This window comes from Balaenoptera physalus (genome assembly GCF_965194825.1).
Source record: "Balaenoptera physalus genome assembly, chromosome: 7".
Taxonomy (NCBI): domain Eukaryota; kingdom Metazoa; phylum Chordata; class Mammalia; order Artiodactyla; family Balaenopteridae; genus Balaenoptera; species Balaenoptera physalus.
This window is the reverse complement of record NC_138886.1, coordinates 108,618,616-108,636,834: the sequence shown is the minus strand read 5'-3', so window position 1 is coordinate 108,636,834 and position 18,219 is coordinate 108,618,616. Positions and strand designations below refer to the sequence as shown.

Here is an 18,219-nt window from a genome sequence, read left to right as displayed (position 1 = left end):
GATGTTTTAGTCCGTGAAACACTCTTTAAAGAGAAGAGTGTAGAAATTAACAGTAAACAATAGAATTTATCCCAGAGGTAGCAAGGTTTGTTTTGTTTTTTAAACCTAATAATAGTCTCTCATTCCTGACAGACTGAGAAGAAAGTTTATTTGCAAAAATATCTCAGGAATATTTCTAAAAATACAGGATATACAAAACGTATTTATTGACTGTTGCGGGGATGTTGTTAAAAATACTGTTTTTTCCCTTTTTCTCACGCAGTCAGCACGGGAGAGGTTGGCCTTGGGATTCAGTGTTAGAAAGTCTCATTCCTCCTGGGCTGTTTGTATGTTTCTGCTGTAACAGGCGGGGTTTTGGTCGCTGTCATGCTCAGCCACCTTTGCAGGCTTCCCTTATTACATGTGTTTCTGGGCTCTAAATTCAGCATCCTTAAACCTGGTTTCATTATAGCTTATTTATCTTACTGAACTTATTCTTATAAGCTGTCTATAATTCTATTTTTGGAACAAAGCAGGGCATAAATAAAACTACTTAATACTCTCCAGAAAGGGGGAACACAGAAGTGTCATCAGGGCTTAATTCTCATTCATGTAATTTTATAATAACGAGTTACATAGCAAAATAGCAATGTGGAAGATGCTGGTATACCGATAACCTACCGGCAGGGAAGTAGGGGCAGCTCAAGCTGAATGTCTTAACTTTCAGATCAGTGGAGGTGAGGGGAGGCCTCTCTGGAGCAGACTGCTTTAGCTAAACCTGTCTTTTGAAATTTCAGGATCGGCATCTCCTGTCTTTTTCCGGCGTCCTGGCATTTCAGCATCTCTCCAGTGGGGTGTCCCCGAATTCTAAACACCAACTTACGCCAAATTATCGTCATTAGCATTCTGGCTGCTGCTGTTTCACTTTTATACTTTTCTGTTGTCATAATCCGAAATAAGTATGGGCGGCTCTCCAGAGATAAGAAGTTTCAAAGGTAGGAGGAAAAAACATTTGTTTTCTAGACGGGATGCCATACCTTCATGTTCTGACTTCCAGACTTTGGGGATTTGGATGGAATTTAAGGAGCAGGTGGCTGGAGGAAACAGATTTTGTACCGAATACAGCATAGCATGAAAAATTGAACTGTTTGAAATGGTTTAGTCATTAGCCACCAAATCCACATCATAAGAGGATTTAAGCATAAGCTTCTCCAGTGATATCTTTTAAGCTGATTTTTCAGTTAATGTTGATAGTTTGGAAATAGAGTTTTGCTTTTCAGAGCTTATTTGAACTTATTTAAAGGAATGATGAATGTGTATCTGCTCTAGATTACTTTTATCACGATCACGTTTTTGTTTTCTTTTGACTTTTTAATCATTTGGCAGTTGTAAAAGTGTTAACGGTGGTGCTACCACATAGCTTAGAGATCACTGATTTGGTGTTTGTTTACTGCATTATTGATAGTCTCTGTCTCATTAAAAGTATATGTTTGTTTCTCTAAACAAGGTACTTGGCACGAGTTACTGACACTGAAGCTACAGATACCAACAACCCCAATGTGCACTATGGTATTGTGGTGGACTGCGGCAGCAGCGGGTCTCGGATATTTGTCTATTGCTGGCCAAGGCACAATGGCAACCCTCATGATCTGCTGGATATCAGGCAGATGCGGGATAAAAACCGCAAGCCTGTGGTGATGAAAATAAAACCCGGTATGTAAATGATAAGTATCTGATTGGTAACCAGGTTCTGCCTTTTCGTTCTCTGTGCTGGCTTTCACGTCTTTCCCCTGCTCTCCCTGCAGTCACCACCCTCATTCAGAGCTCACACCAGGACCCAGTTGGTCTCCTTGTTTCCCTCTGTTTTCCCTTTTCTGTTCATCTTGCGTAAGCTGACTAATACCTTCATAAAATAGCCTAAACCCTTGTCTGTCTTTTTTGTCTCCTGCAGCATTTACCATAGTGCCTTTACTTATGGTGTCTGCTCAAATATTTGCTAGTTGACGTTAATTATGGAGGGATTGTTTTCTAGTTGGTAGCTGTTGGTCTCTATCCTTAATGACAAGGTAATTTCAGATAACTCATGGATATCTGTACTTGAATACATTGGTATGTATTTGTTATTTTTAAAAATTGCTACCCCAGTGCATTTCTAATCACCTAGGTTATTTAAGAAGAGTGACAATAGAACTTAGAAGAGCTGATATCACTGTGTTTAGTTTTAAAGATACTGTAATTTCTAAGTCAGTGTGTTATGTAAAAATTGGGATTTGCCTTCCTCATTAGACAATTTAAGTCAGTGGTTCTCAACCTTTTTCTCTCTCTGTATCATTTCCACGGGCAGCACCCTTCTGTCAGGAATGTTAGGAATGGAAGATCTCAGGAGTACCTTGAAATAGGCATCTTACGTCTTGATGGTTGATAATCACTGATGTGATTGGACTATAGATCTTAATGGAGTTTCAGCACTTTTATTTCATTTAGTTAACGTGTTAAATAGTAAAATATTAAGTAAAAAATCTGAAGAATTTATCTTTGAATATATTAGAGAATGTTGACAAAAAATAGCTGTCATAGCTTATTATCTCCCATTTCAAAAATATAAGTGAAAAAGAGATTAGTTTTAACTGATAAGAAAACCTGTCAAAAAAAAAAAAAAAAAAGAAAACCTGTCCTCATAAAACGGTCTACCAGGACTGTAGACCTTTTGCATCCTACTCATTCTTCAGTGAATAAGTCAGTCCCACTTCTTTCTTCAGGCAACACTCGACAGGTTGACTGTTCTTTGAGGTTTGGGCAGCTTGGCACCAGCATGTAGCTCAGAAAATTCAAAATCTCTACCTCATTTTTCAGGTTAAAGAGAGGGAACTTACTCTGAGTCTCTTGTATAAGCATTATTTTGATACCAGAGTGCATTTCCATGAACATTTTTTTTTAATTAATTAATTTATATTTGGCTGAGTTGGGTCTTTGTTGATGTGTGTGGGCTTTCTCTAGCTGCGGCGAGCGGGGGCTTCTCTTCGTTGTGGTGTGCAAGCTTCTCATCGCGGTGGCTTCTCGTTGCGGAGCATGGGCTCTAGGGTGCGCAGACTTCAGTAGTTGTGACGCGCGGGCTCTAGAGCGCAGGCTCACTAGTTGTGGTGCACAGGCTTAGTTGCTCCGTGGCATGTGGGATCTTCCGTGACCAGGGCTTGAACCTGTGTCCCCTGCATTGGCAGACGGATTCTTAACCACTGCGCCACCAGGGAAGCCCCCGTGAACATTTTTGAAAAGTTATTCATAGAAGATCATTTTCTCTGTAAGTCTTAGTGAATGACTTTTAAGTTTTAGTTTTCTATTTTCCCATTTCTTACATTTTTATGTGTCTCTAAATCTAGAAACATTTTCAGGGTTAAAGTAATATTGACCAAATAAATTCACCAGAAAATTAAAAAATAAAACTCTGTAAAGCACTTTGCATTTCATCTGGCTTCACGTCCCAGGTTCCATCAGTGATGACCTGCTCTCACGGAATAAGGTGAAAACTTTCATGCCTTGGAGTTGTCCCCTGAGAACAAGGGGCAGCTATGACAGCATCCCAGGGTACACACCAGTATCTCATTAAAATCAGGCTGAATATCATTCTCTTTGATGCTACAGGAAATGTTTGAAGTGGAAATTCAGGTACCTTTTTATAGTACTTCTCTGTCCTGAAGCATGGGCTCTTGTGTATAGCATTATAGCAAAGCTCTAGAAATTTCCTTACTTAATAGATTCTGGATAGTTTTGGGCTTGGTGTCCATTGAAATGTCATTGTATGTGGAGTCCAAAAAATCTGGCTTTTAGTTTGCTTGATGCTGATTGCTTTGACAGATCGCTTAATCTTTCTGAGTCCACAAGTTCCTAATCTGTGAAATAAATTTTGGACTCCTAAAATCCCCCTCAGCTTTAATGTAGGCTAAATGACAGCTGGAAATAGTCATTCACTTATGTACTCATTCAACAAATATTTGCTGAACACCTGCTATTTGCCAAGACTCTGTGTCAGGTGCTGAGAATAAATTTGAACAAGACACAGTTTGTGCCCTCAGGAAACTTCCAGTTGAAATGAGACAGGAAATTAAATAGGTAGTTTCGATGGGGTGGAATGAGTGCTCCATCGAGAGGTAGGGGTAAGCATGGAATGTAATGAGAGCTCGCCTTCAGGGTTCTGTTAGGGAGGACTTCCAGCGAGGGCATAGCTCAGTGGGTGAGCGGGAGTCAGCCAGGTGAAGGGGGTGGGGGGAGGGAGGCAGTCAAAGAGAAGCCTCTTCCTGGTGGAGCTGCAGGGGCCCTAAGGCCAGAGTATGATGCATTACAGAAATTTTATGCGGTCTAGTTGAAGCCAAATGGAAGGAATGTGGCAAGAGATGGGATAGGTGAGTGCTCAGGGCACGTTATGCTGTTCTAGAGCTGAGCTTTATCTTGGGGGCACTGAGGAGCCACCAGAGGATCTCAGGCCAGGAAGAGACACCCGCTTCACAGAGAGTGCTTGGGGGTTGCCAGGACTGGAGAGTAGGATGTGCTGCAGCAGGCTGGCAGAGGCTGGTGGTTTCCAGCAGAGATGAGAAGTAAAATAATGTGAACAGAACCAAGGATGGGCGATCAGTGAAACCCAGAACACATGTTGGGGTGAGGGAGAGGGATTTTACCCGGGATACTGGCTGGGGTTGCTAAGGTAGGTCACGAGCAGTAAGAGCCAGGTTTATAGTGGAAGCTGAGTGTGGGTTTGCATATGTTGCTGTGAGGACAAGCACATGGCTGTGTCCAGTGGACAGTTACTACCTACTGATCTGGAGGTTGGGGAAGAGAGCTGGATGGCTGCGATTAAGATTTGGAGATCTGAGGCATAGATAGATAGTGATAGCCGCCATGGGAGTGAGTGAACTTGCTGAGGACAGTGGGGGCATGTTTCTCAAGGGCAGGGATGAGCTCATGTGCAGTTGATCCCAGGTGTCTGACACACAGTAGTTGCTCAATTAGGTCTGTGATGACTGAGAAGAGAGCATAGGACTGAACAGGTAGCACCACCATCACTTACAGCCAAGACACTGTGGAAGGAGTTACCAGAGGGATAGGGAAAAACTAGGAGTGTATGCTGTGTAGTGTGAATTGCTCTCAAATTAGCCTCATTAAAGAAGCATAACTTTTTTTTCTTTTGTACCTCTTAATCCCCTACCCTTATCTTGCCCCTCCCCCTCCCCTCTCCCCACTAGTAGCCACTAGTTTGTTCTCTATATCTGTGAGTCTGTTTCTTTTTTTTTATATTCACTAGTTTGTTATATTTTTTAGATTCCACATATAAGTGATAATAAACAGTATTTGTCTTTCTCTGTCTGACTTATTTCAGTAAGCATGATACCCTACAGGTGCACCCATGTTGTTGCAAATGGCAAAATTTTATTCTTTTTTCTGGCTGAGTAGTATTCCATTGCATACACATACCACATCTTTATCTGTTGATTGACACTTAGGTTGCTTCCATATCTTGGCAATTGTAAATAATGCTGCTGTGAAAATTGGGGTGCAGGTATCTTTTCTAATAGTGTTTTTGTTTCCTTCAGATATATACCCAGGAGTGGAATTGCTGGATCATATGGTAGTTCTGTTTCTAGTTTTTTGAGGAACCTCCATACTGTTTTCCGCAGTGGCGACACCAATTTACATTCCCACCAACAGTGTACAAGGGTTCTCTTATCTCCAAATCCTTGCCAATATTTTTTGTTTATGGTCTTTTTGATGATATCCATTCTGACAGGTGTGAGGTGATATCTCATTGTGGTTTTGATTTGCATTTCCCTGATGATTAGGGATGTTGAGCATCTTTTCATGTACCTGTTGGCCATCTGTCTGTATGTCTTCTTTGGAAAAATGTCTCTTCAGGTCTTCTGACCATTTGTTAATCGGGTTGTTTGCTTTTTTTGATATTGAGTTGTATGAGCTGTTTATATATGTTGGATATTAACTCCTTTTTGGTCATATCACTTGCAAATATTTTCTCCCATTCAGTAGGTTGTCTTTTTTGTTTTGTAGATGGTTTCCTTTTCTGTGCAAGAGCTTTTATGTTTAATTAGGTTGCATTTGTTTATTTTTGCTTTCCTTTCCTCTGCCTTAGGAGACAGATCCAAAAAAAATATTGCTACTTTTTATGTCAGAGAGTGTTCTGCCTATGTTTTCTCTAGGAGTTTTATGGTTTCTGGTCTGACATTTAGGTCTTTAATCAATTTTGAGTTTATTTTTGTATATGGTGTGAGAAAATGTTCTAATTTCATTCTTTTACATGTAGCTTTCCAGTTTTCCCAGCACCATTCACTGACGAGACTGTCTTTTCTCCATTGTATACTCTTGCCTCCTTTGTTATAGATTAGGTGACTGTAAGTGCGTGGGTTTATTTCTGAGCTCTCTATTCTGTTCCATTGATCTATATGTCCTTTTTTGTGCCGGTACCATACTGTTTTGATTACTGTAGCTTTGTAATATAGTCTGAAGTCAGGGAGTATAATACCACCAGTTCTTTTCTTTCTCAGGTTTGTTTTGGCTGTTCGGATTCTTTTGTGTTTCCATACAAATTTTTAAATTACTTGTTCTAGTTCTGTGAAGAATGATGGGGATTGCATTGAATCTGTAGATTGCCTTAGGTAGTGTGGTCATTTTAACAGTATTAATTCTTCCAGTCCAAGAACACAGTATATCTTTCCATCTGTTTGTGTTGTCTTCAGTTTCTTTCATCAGTGTCTTATAGTTTTCAGAATACAGGTCTTTTACCTCCTTAAGTAGGTTTATTCCTAGGTATTTTGTTCTCTTTGATGTGATGGTAAATGGGATTGTTTCCTTAATTTCTCTTCCTGATAGTTCGTTGTTAGTGTATAGAAATGCAACAGATTTCTGTATGTTTATTTTGTATCCAGCAACTTTATCAAATTCATTGATGAGCTCTAGTAGTTTTTTGGTGGCGTCTTTAGGATTTTCTAAGTGTAGTATCATGTCATCTGCAAACAGTGACAGTTTATGAAGAAGCATACCTTATAAGCTAAAGTATCTACTTGTTAACATGAGTGTCCTTTTTCTGTAGGCATTTCAGAGTTTGCTACCTCTCCAGAGAAAGTCAGTGATTACATTTCTCCGCTCTTGAACTTCGCTGCAGAGCATGTACCACGGGCAAAACACAAAGAGACCCCTCTCTACATTCTCTGCACAGCTGGAATGAGAATCCTCCCCGAAAGGTGATCCTTCCCACGAGGGCAGGGCCAGCCAGCCTGGTGGTGGTATTGGCTGTGGTGGGTTTTCTCCCTCTTCATCCCCCTCATCTCCCTCCTCCTTGTCTTCCTCTGCCATCATCATCATCAAAAGGAAGACATTAAAAATTCTTTTTTCAAATCTGGAGTAGTACCAGACCTATTCCCTTAGTCAGAACTCACCAAATATCTTTTAATGTACTTATTTATGACTATAAATAGTAAACTGTAAAGTTGTCATAAAAAAACTGATTTTCTATTTTATTAGTTTAAGGATTGTTTGCAGTTGTAGTTTTACATCTCGGAATCACATAATTTACACAACTTCTGAAAATTCCTTTTTTTTTTTTAACATCTTTATTGGAGTATAATTGCTTTACAGTGTTGTGTTAGTTTCTGCTGTATAACAAAGTGAATCAGCTATATGTGTACATATATCCCCGTATCTCCTCCCTCTTGCGTCTCCCTCCCACTATCCCTATCCCACCCCTCTAGGTGGTCACAAAGCACTGAGCTGATCTCCCTGTGCTATGCAGCTGCTTCCCACTAGCTGTCTATTTTACATGAAAATTTCTTCTTAAAATAAACAGTCTTTTCAATGAACTGCTTTGGTTTTAAATTTTATTTTTTTCACATAAGATATACCAGAGCCATAGGGTTTTTTTTTTCTTTCTAAAACAGAAAAATTCGGGATATAATATATTGATATGTAAATTTTTGGATTGTCTTACAGTCAACAGAAAGCCATTCTAGAAGACCTTCTGACCGACATCCCCGTGCACTTCGACTTTCTGTTTTCTGACTCTCATGCAGAAGTAATTTCAGGGAAACAAGAAGGTTGGTATGTTAGTCTTCAGCTTGAAATTTGGGAAGCTATTCCTTTAAGTCCTCCCAATCTTCCTCATGTACACTTTATTAAATTACTCTTAACATCTTAAAATTTGGGAAACGATGCCTTCAAATATTATAATTTTTTTTTTAAGTATTTTTTTTTTTAATTTTTATTTATTTATTTATTTATTATTTTTGGCTGTGTTGGGTCTTCGTTTCTGTGCGAGGGCTTTCTCTAGTTGCGGCAAGTGGGGGCCACCCTTCATCGCGGTGCGCGGGCCTCTCACTATCGCGGCCTCTCTTGTTGCGGAGCACAGGCTCCAGACGCGCAGGCTCAGTAGTTGTGGCTCACGGGCCTAGTTGCTCCGCGGCATGTGGGATTTTCCCAGACCAGGGCTCGAACCCGTGTCCCCTGCATTGGCAGGCAGATTCTTAACCACTGCGCCACCAGGGAAGCCCCAAATATTATAATTTTTAAATGGAAAAATCAGTTTCTTACCTGACTGGTCTTTATAATCCAAACATTAAGCCATTAAAAAATAACTTGGTTTGTCTTCATCACATTTAGGAAGTATATTTTGGATTTGTTTTGATAGAAAAGCTTTGTGTTCCTTGCCTAAGTTATACAGCTTTCTGGAATTATGATAATGACTGAACTGTTGGAACCTTCTACTGATTTACTTGTTAGGAAGGGGAAATTATTCTTGACTTTGATACACTGAAGAAATGTTCTGTTTTCAAAGAAATAATTCTACTTGAGAATGAAAGGGCAAGTCACTGAAATTATTTGGGGGAATAGCTTGCTGGAAATGGAGACCAAAAAGCATTTATTTCAAAATCATCTATCATTTTGCCAAAAATTGGGTGAAATTCACATATTGCCATCAAGCTGTTTATAGACAAGTAAGGTACACAGTTAGCTGCTTATATAAGGCAGAGGTTTAGCTGCCATAAGGAAGATAAGGAAAAACTATCATGGAAATTTGAAAGAAGGAGACTTTTTTTTTTCTTAACTAGGGGCATCATGGAGAAAGTGACGTTTGAACTGGGCCTCAAGGGTTAATTATAAACACAGCATGCCAAATCATGGTAAGGCTAGGACTCTGAGAGAGGGATAGGAAGCTCATTCTAGGCAGAAGAAACGATTTGAGTCAACACAGGTCGGAAAAGCTGCACTATGGACAGAGGAATAAAAATATTTTAATTTGGTGGGATGATGGCCCTTTCAAAAGGTTGTGGTAATATTAAAAGTTGGACAGGTCTTGGTGATGTCAGCATCATGGTGGCGTGCATGGTTGCTTTTCTCTCTCCCCTTTGATTTACAACTAATTGGACATCCATAACCAAAAAAAAGTGCCTCTGCACAGCACACTAGGATACCCAAGAGATCAACTCATCAGTGCCCAAGAAAGTGGGTGGATTGGCTCTCAGAGGAGGCTACAGAGCCAGGCCAGGAGCAGCAAGGGTGGCAGTGGGCCAGCACGACCTCTGGCAGAAGAGGTGGAGGGTGAAGGTGGTAAGCTGGGGTGGGGAGTTTACCTGGCTGAGTAGTGCAGCTGGAGGACTCTGTGAGGAGAGACCACAGCAACTGGGAGCAGAGAAAGAAAAGAGAGGAAGGCAGAGAGAGCTGAAGGAATGAGTTTCTTGCTGTCTGCCCTGGGATTCTAGCAAGAGGACAGCCCACAGACCTCTGGGACTCCCCCCACCTCCACGCAAGGATCCTCTTCTGGGCTATGGCACACCCAAAGCCCCAGGTACTAAGCACACATCTCCCCAACTCTGTCACCATCCATTTTTTCCCCTTTCCACTGGCTTTTTTTATGTTCATACTCCCAACCTTAGTGTTGAGTCAGCTCAGGTAAGAAAAACCAGAAACTTGTGCTGTAGCGCCACCTTCTAGAAAACAAAACAGGCTTCTAGTGACCAGTGTGTTGAATTGTTAGAATGATAGTAAACAAAGCTTCACTAAATAGGAAAGTCATTTACTACTTCAAATGCAGTGACAGAGGCACTTTTCATCAAACACTATGAAAAATCAAAGCAGTGTGGTATCACAAAAAGAAGAAAAACACTTCTCTAGCAACCAAACTTAAAGACGTGGAATATTGCAATCTAACTAGTAAAGAATTCAAAACAGCTATTAGGAAGAAATTCAACGAGGTACGAGAAAACTCAGAAAGGCAGTACAGTGATCTCAGGAATAAAATTATCCAACAAAATAATTTAGCAAAGAGGTTGAAATTCTAAAAAAGAACCAAACAGAAATTCTAGAGCTGAAGAACTCAATAAATGAGATGAAGAATGCATTAAAAAGCATTGAAAGTAGAGGACATCAGACGAAGAGAGAATAAGTGAGCTCAAGGGTAGGAATATAGAAACGTTTCAGGTGGAAGAGGAGAGAGAACTAAGATTTTTAAAAAGTGGAGAAACCCTATGAAAACTGTCAGGCTTCATTAGAAAAGCCAACGCAAGATGAATGGATATCCTAGAAGGAGAAGAGAGAGAGAAGGGAGCAGAGAGAATTCAGAGATATAATAGCTGAGAACTTCCCAAACCTGAGGAAGGAACTGGATATACAAGTCCAAAAGCTAATGGAACACTTTGTTATTTCAACACAAAAGACCTTATCCAAGACACATTATATTAAAACTGTCCAAAGTCAGTGATGAAAAAATTTTAGATGCAGCCAGGGAAAAAAAGACAGTAACCTACAAAAAAACCCCATTAGGCTATCACCAGAGTTCTCTGGAGAAACGCCATAGGCCAGGAGTGGAATGACATATTCAAAGTATTGAAAGATAAAAATTGCCAACCAAGAATACTCTATCCAGTAAAGTTATCCTTCAGATATGAAGGAGAAGTAAAGGCTTTTCCAGATAAACGAAAGCTGAGGGAGTTCACCACCACTAGACTACAAAAAATGTGGAAAGGAGCTCTTCAAGCTGAAGTGAAAAGATGAAAGTACACAAAACTCTGATTAAGGTGATAAATGGAATTAGAAAACTAAATCTTTTTTAGAATAGTGTATTAAACAATTATAGCATAAAGGTTAAAGGAAAAGAGCATTAAGAATAACTACAGGTACTACAACTTGGTAACAAAATTGCAGCATAAAAAGAGAGAATTTGCGACATGAAAAATATAAAAGGGGAAAAGTAAAAGGATGGGACCTTTACAGGCGAATGAAGATAAATTGTTATCAGCAGAAAAAGGACTATTTGTGAGATATTTTATGTAAACCTCTTGGTAACCACAGAGTAAAAATCCAAACAGAGATAAGTAACATAAAAAAGGGGGAAACTAAGCAAATCACCATGGAAAACCATGAACTTTCAAAGGTAGACAGAAACAGAAGGAAAAAGAAACAATGGAGAGACAACCAGAAAGCAAAAGATTAAATGGCAGTAGTAAATCCTTACACATAAGTAGTTACTCTAAATGTAAATAGATTGGGCTCACCAATCAAAAGGCACAGAATGACTGGATGGATCAAAAAAAAAAAAAAATGACCCAATTATACAGTGTCTAGAGGAGACTCATTTCATCTCTACAGATACACATAGGCTCAAAGTGGAAGGATAAACTATGATATTCCAAGCAAATAGAAACCAAAAGAAAGCTGGCATAGTTATATCAGACAAAATAGACTTCTAGACAAAAAGGGTAACAAGTATCAAAGAAGATCCTTGTATAATGACAAAGAGGTCAATACATCAAGGAGATATAACAATTGTATATGCTCCCAACACCTGAGCACCGAAATATATTAAGCCAATACTGACAGGTCTTAGGGGAGAAGTCGACAAAAATACAACAGTAGTAAGGGCTTCAGTACCTCGCTATCATCAATGGATAGATTGTCCACACAGAAAATCAACAAGGAAACATTGGAATTGAACCAGGACAAGCAAACTTAACAGACATACACAAAACAAAACCAATCCATCCAACAGCAGCCGAATACACATTCTTCTCAAGTGCACATGGAACATTCTCCAGGATAGATCATGTGATAGGACACAAAACAAATGTTAGCAAACTTAAGAAGATTGAAATCATACCAACTATCTTTTCTGACCACAATGGTATGAAACAAAAAATCAGCAACATGAAGAAAGCTGGAAAATCTACAAATATGTGAAAACTAAACAGCATACTTCTCAACAACCAGTGTGTCAAAGAAGAAATCAAAATCAAAAGAGAAATTTAAAAATTACAGTAAGTCCCCTACATATGAACGAGTTCCATTCCGAGAGCATGTTCCTAAGTCCAGTTTGTTCATAAGTCCAACGAAGTTAGCACAGGTACCCAACTAACACAATCAGCTATATAGTACTGTACTGTAATAGGTTTATAATACTTTTCACACAAATAATACATAAAAAACAAAAAATAAAGAACATTTTTAATCTTACAATATAGTACCTTGAAAAGCAGTAGTATGGTACAACAGCTGGCATACAGGGGCTGGCATGGAGTGAACAGGCAAGAAGAGTTACTGACTGGAGGAGGGAGAGGAGGTGGGAGATGGTAGAGCTGAAGGATCGTCAGCAGTAGGAGACGGAGGGCAAGCTGCAATTTCACTCACATCTGACATTGATGGCACAGGTTCTGGGCTTGAAATAAAGATACTGTACTACTGTATTCCATACAGTACTCTACAGTAGAGTGCACAAAAGCACAGCTACTTGTAAAGGATGCACACATGTGGCAGTGTATGCCAGACATGTGAATTAACTTATGTGATTGGACATGCGAATGCATGCTCGCATCTTTGAAAGTTCACAACTTGAAGGTTTGTAGGTAGGGGACTTACTGTATCTCAAAACAAATGAAAATGGAAATACAACATATCAAATATTGTGGGATGCAGCAAAGGCAGTTCTAAGAGGAGAACTTATAGCGATAAATGCATATATAAGAAATTAGAAAGAGTTCAAACAACCTAACTTTGCACCTTAAGGAACTAGAAAATGAAGACCAAATTAAGCCCGAAGTTAGCAGAAAGAAAGAAATAATAAAGGTTAGAGCAGAAATAAGTGAAACAGAGACCAGAAAAACAATAGAAAGGATTAACGAAACTAAGAGCTGGTTCTTTGAAAAGATAAACATAATTGACAAACCTTTAGCCAGACTAAGAAAAACAAAAAGACTCCAAGTTAGAAATGAAAGAGGAGACATTCCAGAACCAGATGGCTTCACTGGAGAATTCTACCAAGCATTTAAAGAAAACATCAATCCTCCTCAAACTCTTCCAGAAAGGAGCAGGGAACACTCCAAACTCATTCTACAAAGCCAGCATTACCTTGACACCAAAACCACATAAAGATACCACAAGAAAAGAAAACTATAGACGAACATCCTGATAAATACAGCTGCAAAAATTCTTGACAAATCAACAAAATATTAGCAAACTGAATTCAAGAACACCTTAAAAGGATTATACACCACGACCAAGTGGGATTTATCCCTGGGATACAAGGATGATTCAACATATGCAAATCAATAAATGTTAATACATCAATAAAATGAAAGATAAAAATCACTTCATCTCAACAGATGCAGAAAAAGCATTCGACAAAATACAGCATCCTTTCATGGTAAAACAAACAAACAAGCAAAAACCCTTAATAAATTGGGTGTAGAAGGAACATACCTCAACATAATAAGGGCCATATATGACAAACTCACAGCTAACATACTCAATGGAGAAAAACCAAAAGTATTTCCTCCAAGATCAGGAATAAGACAAAGATGCCCACTCTCATTACTCCTATTCAATATAATATTGGAAGTCCTAGCTACAGCAGTTAGGCAAAGCAAAGAAATACATGTAAATTAGGAAAGAAGTAAAATCGTCACTATTTGCTGATGATATGTTCATATATAAAGAAAATCCTAAAGACTCAGTCAAAAATATTGATTAATTGTTGCATTAATCAACTATTTCAGTAAAGTGGCAGGATGCAAAATCAACATACAGAAATTAGTTGCATTCCTTTATGCCAGTGATGAAACATCTAAAAAAGAAATCTAGAAGATGATCGCACTCACAGAAGCACTAAAAATGTAAAATACTTAGGAATAAATTTAACCAAGGAAGTGAAAGATCTGTACAATGAAAACTACAAGACTTTGCTGAAAGAAATCAAAGCCATAAACAAATGGAAAGATGTCCCGTGTTCATGGATCAGAAGAATTGATATTGTTAAAACGGCCATACTACTCAAAGCCGTCTACAGATTGAGTGCAATCCCCATGAAAATACCAAAGACATTCTTCACAGAAATAGAAGAAACACTCCTAAAATTTGTGTGGAACCACAAAGGACCCCGAATAGCCAAAGCAATCCTGAGAAAAAAGAACAAAGCCGATCAGGCATCTGGATTTCAAACTATACTACAAAGCCATAGTAATAAAAATAGTATGGTGCTGGCACAAAAATAGACATAGTAACCAATGGAACAGTACAGAGCCTGGAATTAAATTCTGGCATATATGGTCAACTAATATTTGACAAGGGAGCCAATAAAGCTCGATGGATAAAAGACAGTCTCTTCAACAGATGATGCTGGGAAAACTGGAGAAACACATGCAGAGCAATGAAATTGGACCCCTGTCTCACAACATTCACAAAAATTAACCCAAAATGGATCAAAGACTTAAACATAAGACTCAATACCATACAACTTCAATAAGAAAGGAGGAAGCTCATCAATTGGTCATGGCAATGTTTTTTTGGATATGACACCAAAAGCACAAACAACAAAAGCAAAAATCAACAAATGGGCTACATCAAACTCAAACTTCTGTACAGCAAAAGAAATAATTAACAAAATGAAAAGACAACCTACAGAATAGGAGAAACTTTTTACAAACCATCTATCATGTAAGTGGTTAATATCCAAAATATATAGAGAACTTATACAATTTAATAACAACAACCCAAAAAATCTGATTTAAAAATGGGCAGAAGAACTAAGACATTTTCAAAAGAGGATGTCAAAATGGCCAACAGGCACATGAAAAGATGCTCAACATCGCTAATCATCAGGGAAACACAAATCAAAACCACAGTGAGCTATCACCTCATACCTGTTAGAATGGCTATCCTTAAGAAGATAAGAGACAACAGGTGCTGGTGAGAATGTGATGAAAAGGGAACCTTATACATTGTTGGTGGGAATGAAAATTTGTCCAACACTATGGAAAACAGTATGGAGGTTCCTCAATAAAATAAGTTCTCAATAAAAATAGGGCTACCATACGATCCAGCAATTTCATTTCTGGGTATATACCCAAAGGGAATGAAAATAGAATTTTGACAAGATGCATCTACTCCCATGTTTATTGAAGCATTATTCACAATAGCCAAGATATGGAAACAACCCAAATGTTCATCAACAGACAGATGGATAAAAAAAGATGTGGTAGATATACACAATGGAATCTTATTCAACCATGAGAAAGGAGGAAGGATATCCTGCTTTTTTTGACAACATGGATGGACCTTGAGCACATTATGCTGAGCGAGATAAGTCAGAGAAAGACAAGTACTGTATGATATCACTTATTTGTGGAATCTGAAAAAGTCCAACATGTAAAAAGACAGTAAAATGTTGGTTACTAGGGGATGGGGTCAGGAGATAAGATTGATGGTGTTCAAGGGTAGAAACTTGTAACAGTGGGTAAATAAGCCATAGAGAGTTAATGCACAGCATAGTGAATATAGACAATAATACTGTACTATAATGATGTAATGTGATAATAATATCGCTACAAGGGCAATCATATTACGATATATAAACGTATCAAAGTAACACACTGTACCCCTTAATTTACACAATGTTACATGCCAAATTTATTCAATTAAAAACAAGTTGGACAGGTCTTGAATCGTCGGGCTTTGGAGTTTGGACTTTGCTCTGTAGATCAGCCCAGCAGAGGATAGCATGGGTTGGAGTGGGAGAGTAGCGGCAGGAAAGTCAATTAGATCTCTGTACCAGCTTAAATCAAGACGGTAATGAAAATGGGTGAAGATCTGATGTAGAAAATGTTGTAAAAAGAGAATCAGACTTGGGAACTGAGTGAAAGTGTGAGATAAAAGGATGGAAGGGTGAGAGTTCACTTGTCTTTAAAACCTTGTACTTGATAGGTTTAACCTCATAAAAAGTGAAAACTCCGGTATTTCAAAACAACCTATAAATTTCAAAGGAACAGGAGTGCCTAGGGAATTATATTTTCAACCCACGCAAATGGTATGAAACTACAAAATTAAAAGCTGAGAGTCCTTGGAAAACCACTAGGAAAAGGTAATACATCAATAGAAATGTATTTTTTCAGATAATGTTTTCACAGCTTATCAGGGAATGAAGTAAATGTTTGCACTGACTGCAATGATCGGGATTATATAGAACATTTTTAAACTTTACTCTTCTTACAACGTCTCTAGGTGTGTATGCTTGGATTGGCATTAATTTTGTCCTTGGACGATTCGAGCACATTGAAGATGGTAAGTATCGTGTTTCCAACAGATGTATCTAAGTGGAAATTATGGCTTTTCCTATTTCATGCAAAGCATAAAAAAGGAACTGAGTGTTGTGACGCAGCTGGGTGTGTGGGAGCAGAGTGGGAGGTGCTGCTGTGTCACACAGTAAACTTGGTCTTAGTGGGGAGGAGCAAGCTGGGTCTGCCTAGACACCCTTGAACCCACCATCAAAGCAGGGTGACTCTTCACAAGATCCCGCTTCTCTGCATTTGTTCCATTCCAGTGGCTGTTTCTTGTTCTTTCCAGATGATGAGGCAGTCGTGGAAGTTAACATCCCTGGTAGCGAAAGCAGCAAAGCCATTCTCCGTAAAAGAACAGCCGGTATTCTCGACATGGGAGGCGTCTCAACCCAGATAGCATACGAAGTCCCCAAAACTGTAAGCTTTGCCTCCTCACAGCAGGTTATTATCTGTACAAATTTCCTTCTGTTTGGTTTGATTTTCATTTAACATGTCTCCATCCATTTTTGTTTTGTTTTCTGAGTCTGAACGCGTCTTTACTGTGCTTGCTGAGGGTACCACCTTCTCAGCCCAGGAGAAAGGAGACAGGAGGAAACCAAGGCAAACCTCCACTAAGCCGTTTGTGTTTGTTCATTGAAGTCAGCTGGTTTGTTTTCTGAACTTACCTAGAATTTTCCTTTGGTGTATATGTCAGCCACACACTTGAGTTTTTGTTTCTGTTTCCAGTCACTTCTTTTCTCAACAGGTATTGTAAAACTTAATATAATAGTATCAGATTTCTTAAGTTATAATTGGGAGAAATACTCTTGTGTGTGGCTCAGACAGCTTTTGATTTTTCTGGAAAGGACAGAGGTTTGTATCCACTGCTTCCACGTTTCTGAACTCATGGTTTACTCTGTCATTTCTGCATATCCCCTTCGGTACTGTAGTTTCCCAGTGGGCTGGGTGGCCTTCTGTAGAGGGTGTCCAGATGCATTCCTGAATTGCTCTGTGTCTTTATTACTGTTTCCATTCAGCTCTAGATTAATACCTAGCAGAGTGAGTGGTTAGAAAAGAGTGGAGCTGGACAAGCCCGAGCTGCATCGTCACCCTGCCCTCACTAGTTCTGGGACCTTATGCAAGTCACTTAGCTTTTTTGAGCGAGCCTCTTCAGCTATAAGTGTGACTGCAAGTGCCTCTAACAGAGGGTTAGCATAAGGCTGATTGAGGTAGTGCATATAGTATATCTAATGGCCAGCTGGGCACCTCGTGTCAGCTCAGTAAACATTATTGAAGTATTTATTAAGCTCCTTAGAAAATGCTTTGTAAATTCGAGTATTACAATTTGTGTTTCCTGCTTCCCATCCAGACATGCCTCTAGAAACTATTACACTCTTTGTACAAAGTCATGTTTTCCCCTCAAATAAAGTAAGAAACTCATAGAAAAGTAAGTTTGGAAAAAAAATACTGAAAAATCAGGAATAAAAATTTCCCATGGATGCATCATCCAAAAAAATTATTGTTAGCATTTTGGCATATTTCTTTTCATTCTTTTTTATCTGTTTATAGTGTTTAAAAATATGGTTGTTATAATCTTCCTGTTTGTACAGTTTTTGTCCTTTATTTAGCAGTGCATAAGCATATTCCTCCATAAACTTTATTACCATTA

General features: G+C 38.8%; 1 protein-coding gene across 7 annotated transcripts in view; it reads left to right on the top strand.

Moving 5' to 3' along the window:
* The window catches only part of ENTPD4 (ectonucleoside triphosphate diphosphohydrolase 4), a 41,427-nt gene that overhangs the window by 11,214 nt on the left and 11,994 nt on the right, over positions 1 to 18,219 (top strand). For 6 of the 7 annotated variants that reach the window (XM_082468906.1, XM_082468911.1, XM_082468910.1 and 3 more), the window contains 6 exons: positions 777 to 974; positions 1,487 to 1,692; positions 7,070 to 7,220; positions 7,966 to 8,069; positions 16,516 to 16,575; positions 16,858 to 17,012. In XM_082468906.1, coding sequence (XP_082325032.1) covers positions 777 to 974; positions 1,487 to 1,692; positions 7,070 to 7,220; positions 7,966 to 8,069; positions 16,516 to 16,575; positions 16,858 to 17,012 — 874 coding nt within the window. The remainder of the gene's footprint in view (positions 1 to 776; positions 975 to 1,486; positions 1,693 to 7,069; positions 7,221 to 7,965; positions 8,070 to 16,515; positions 16,576 to 16,857; positions 17,013 to 18,219) is intronic. The other variant, XM_082468912.1, reaches the window with a different exon arrangement.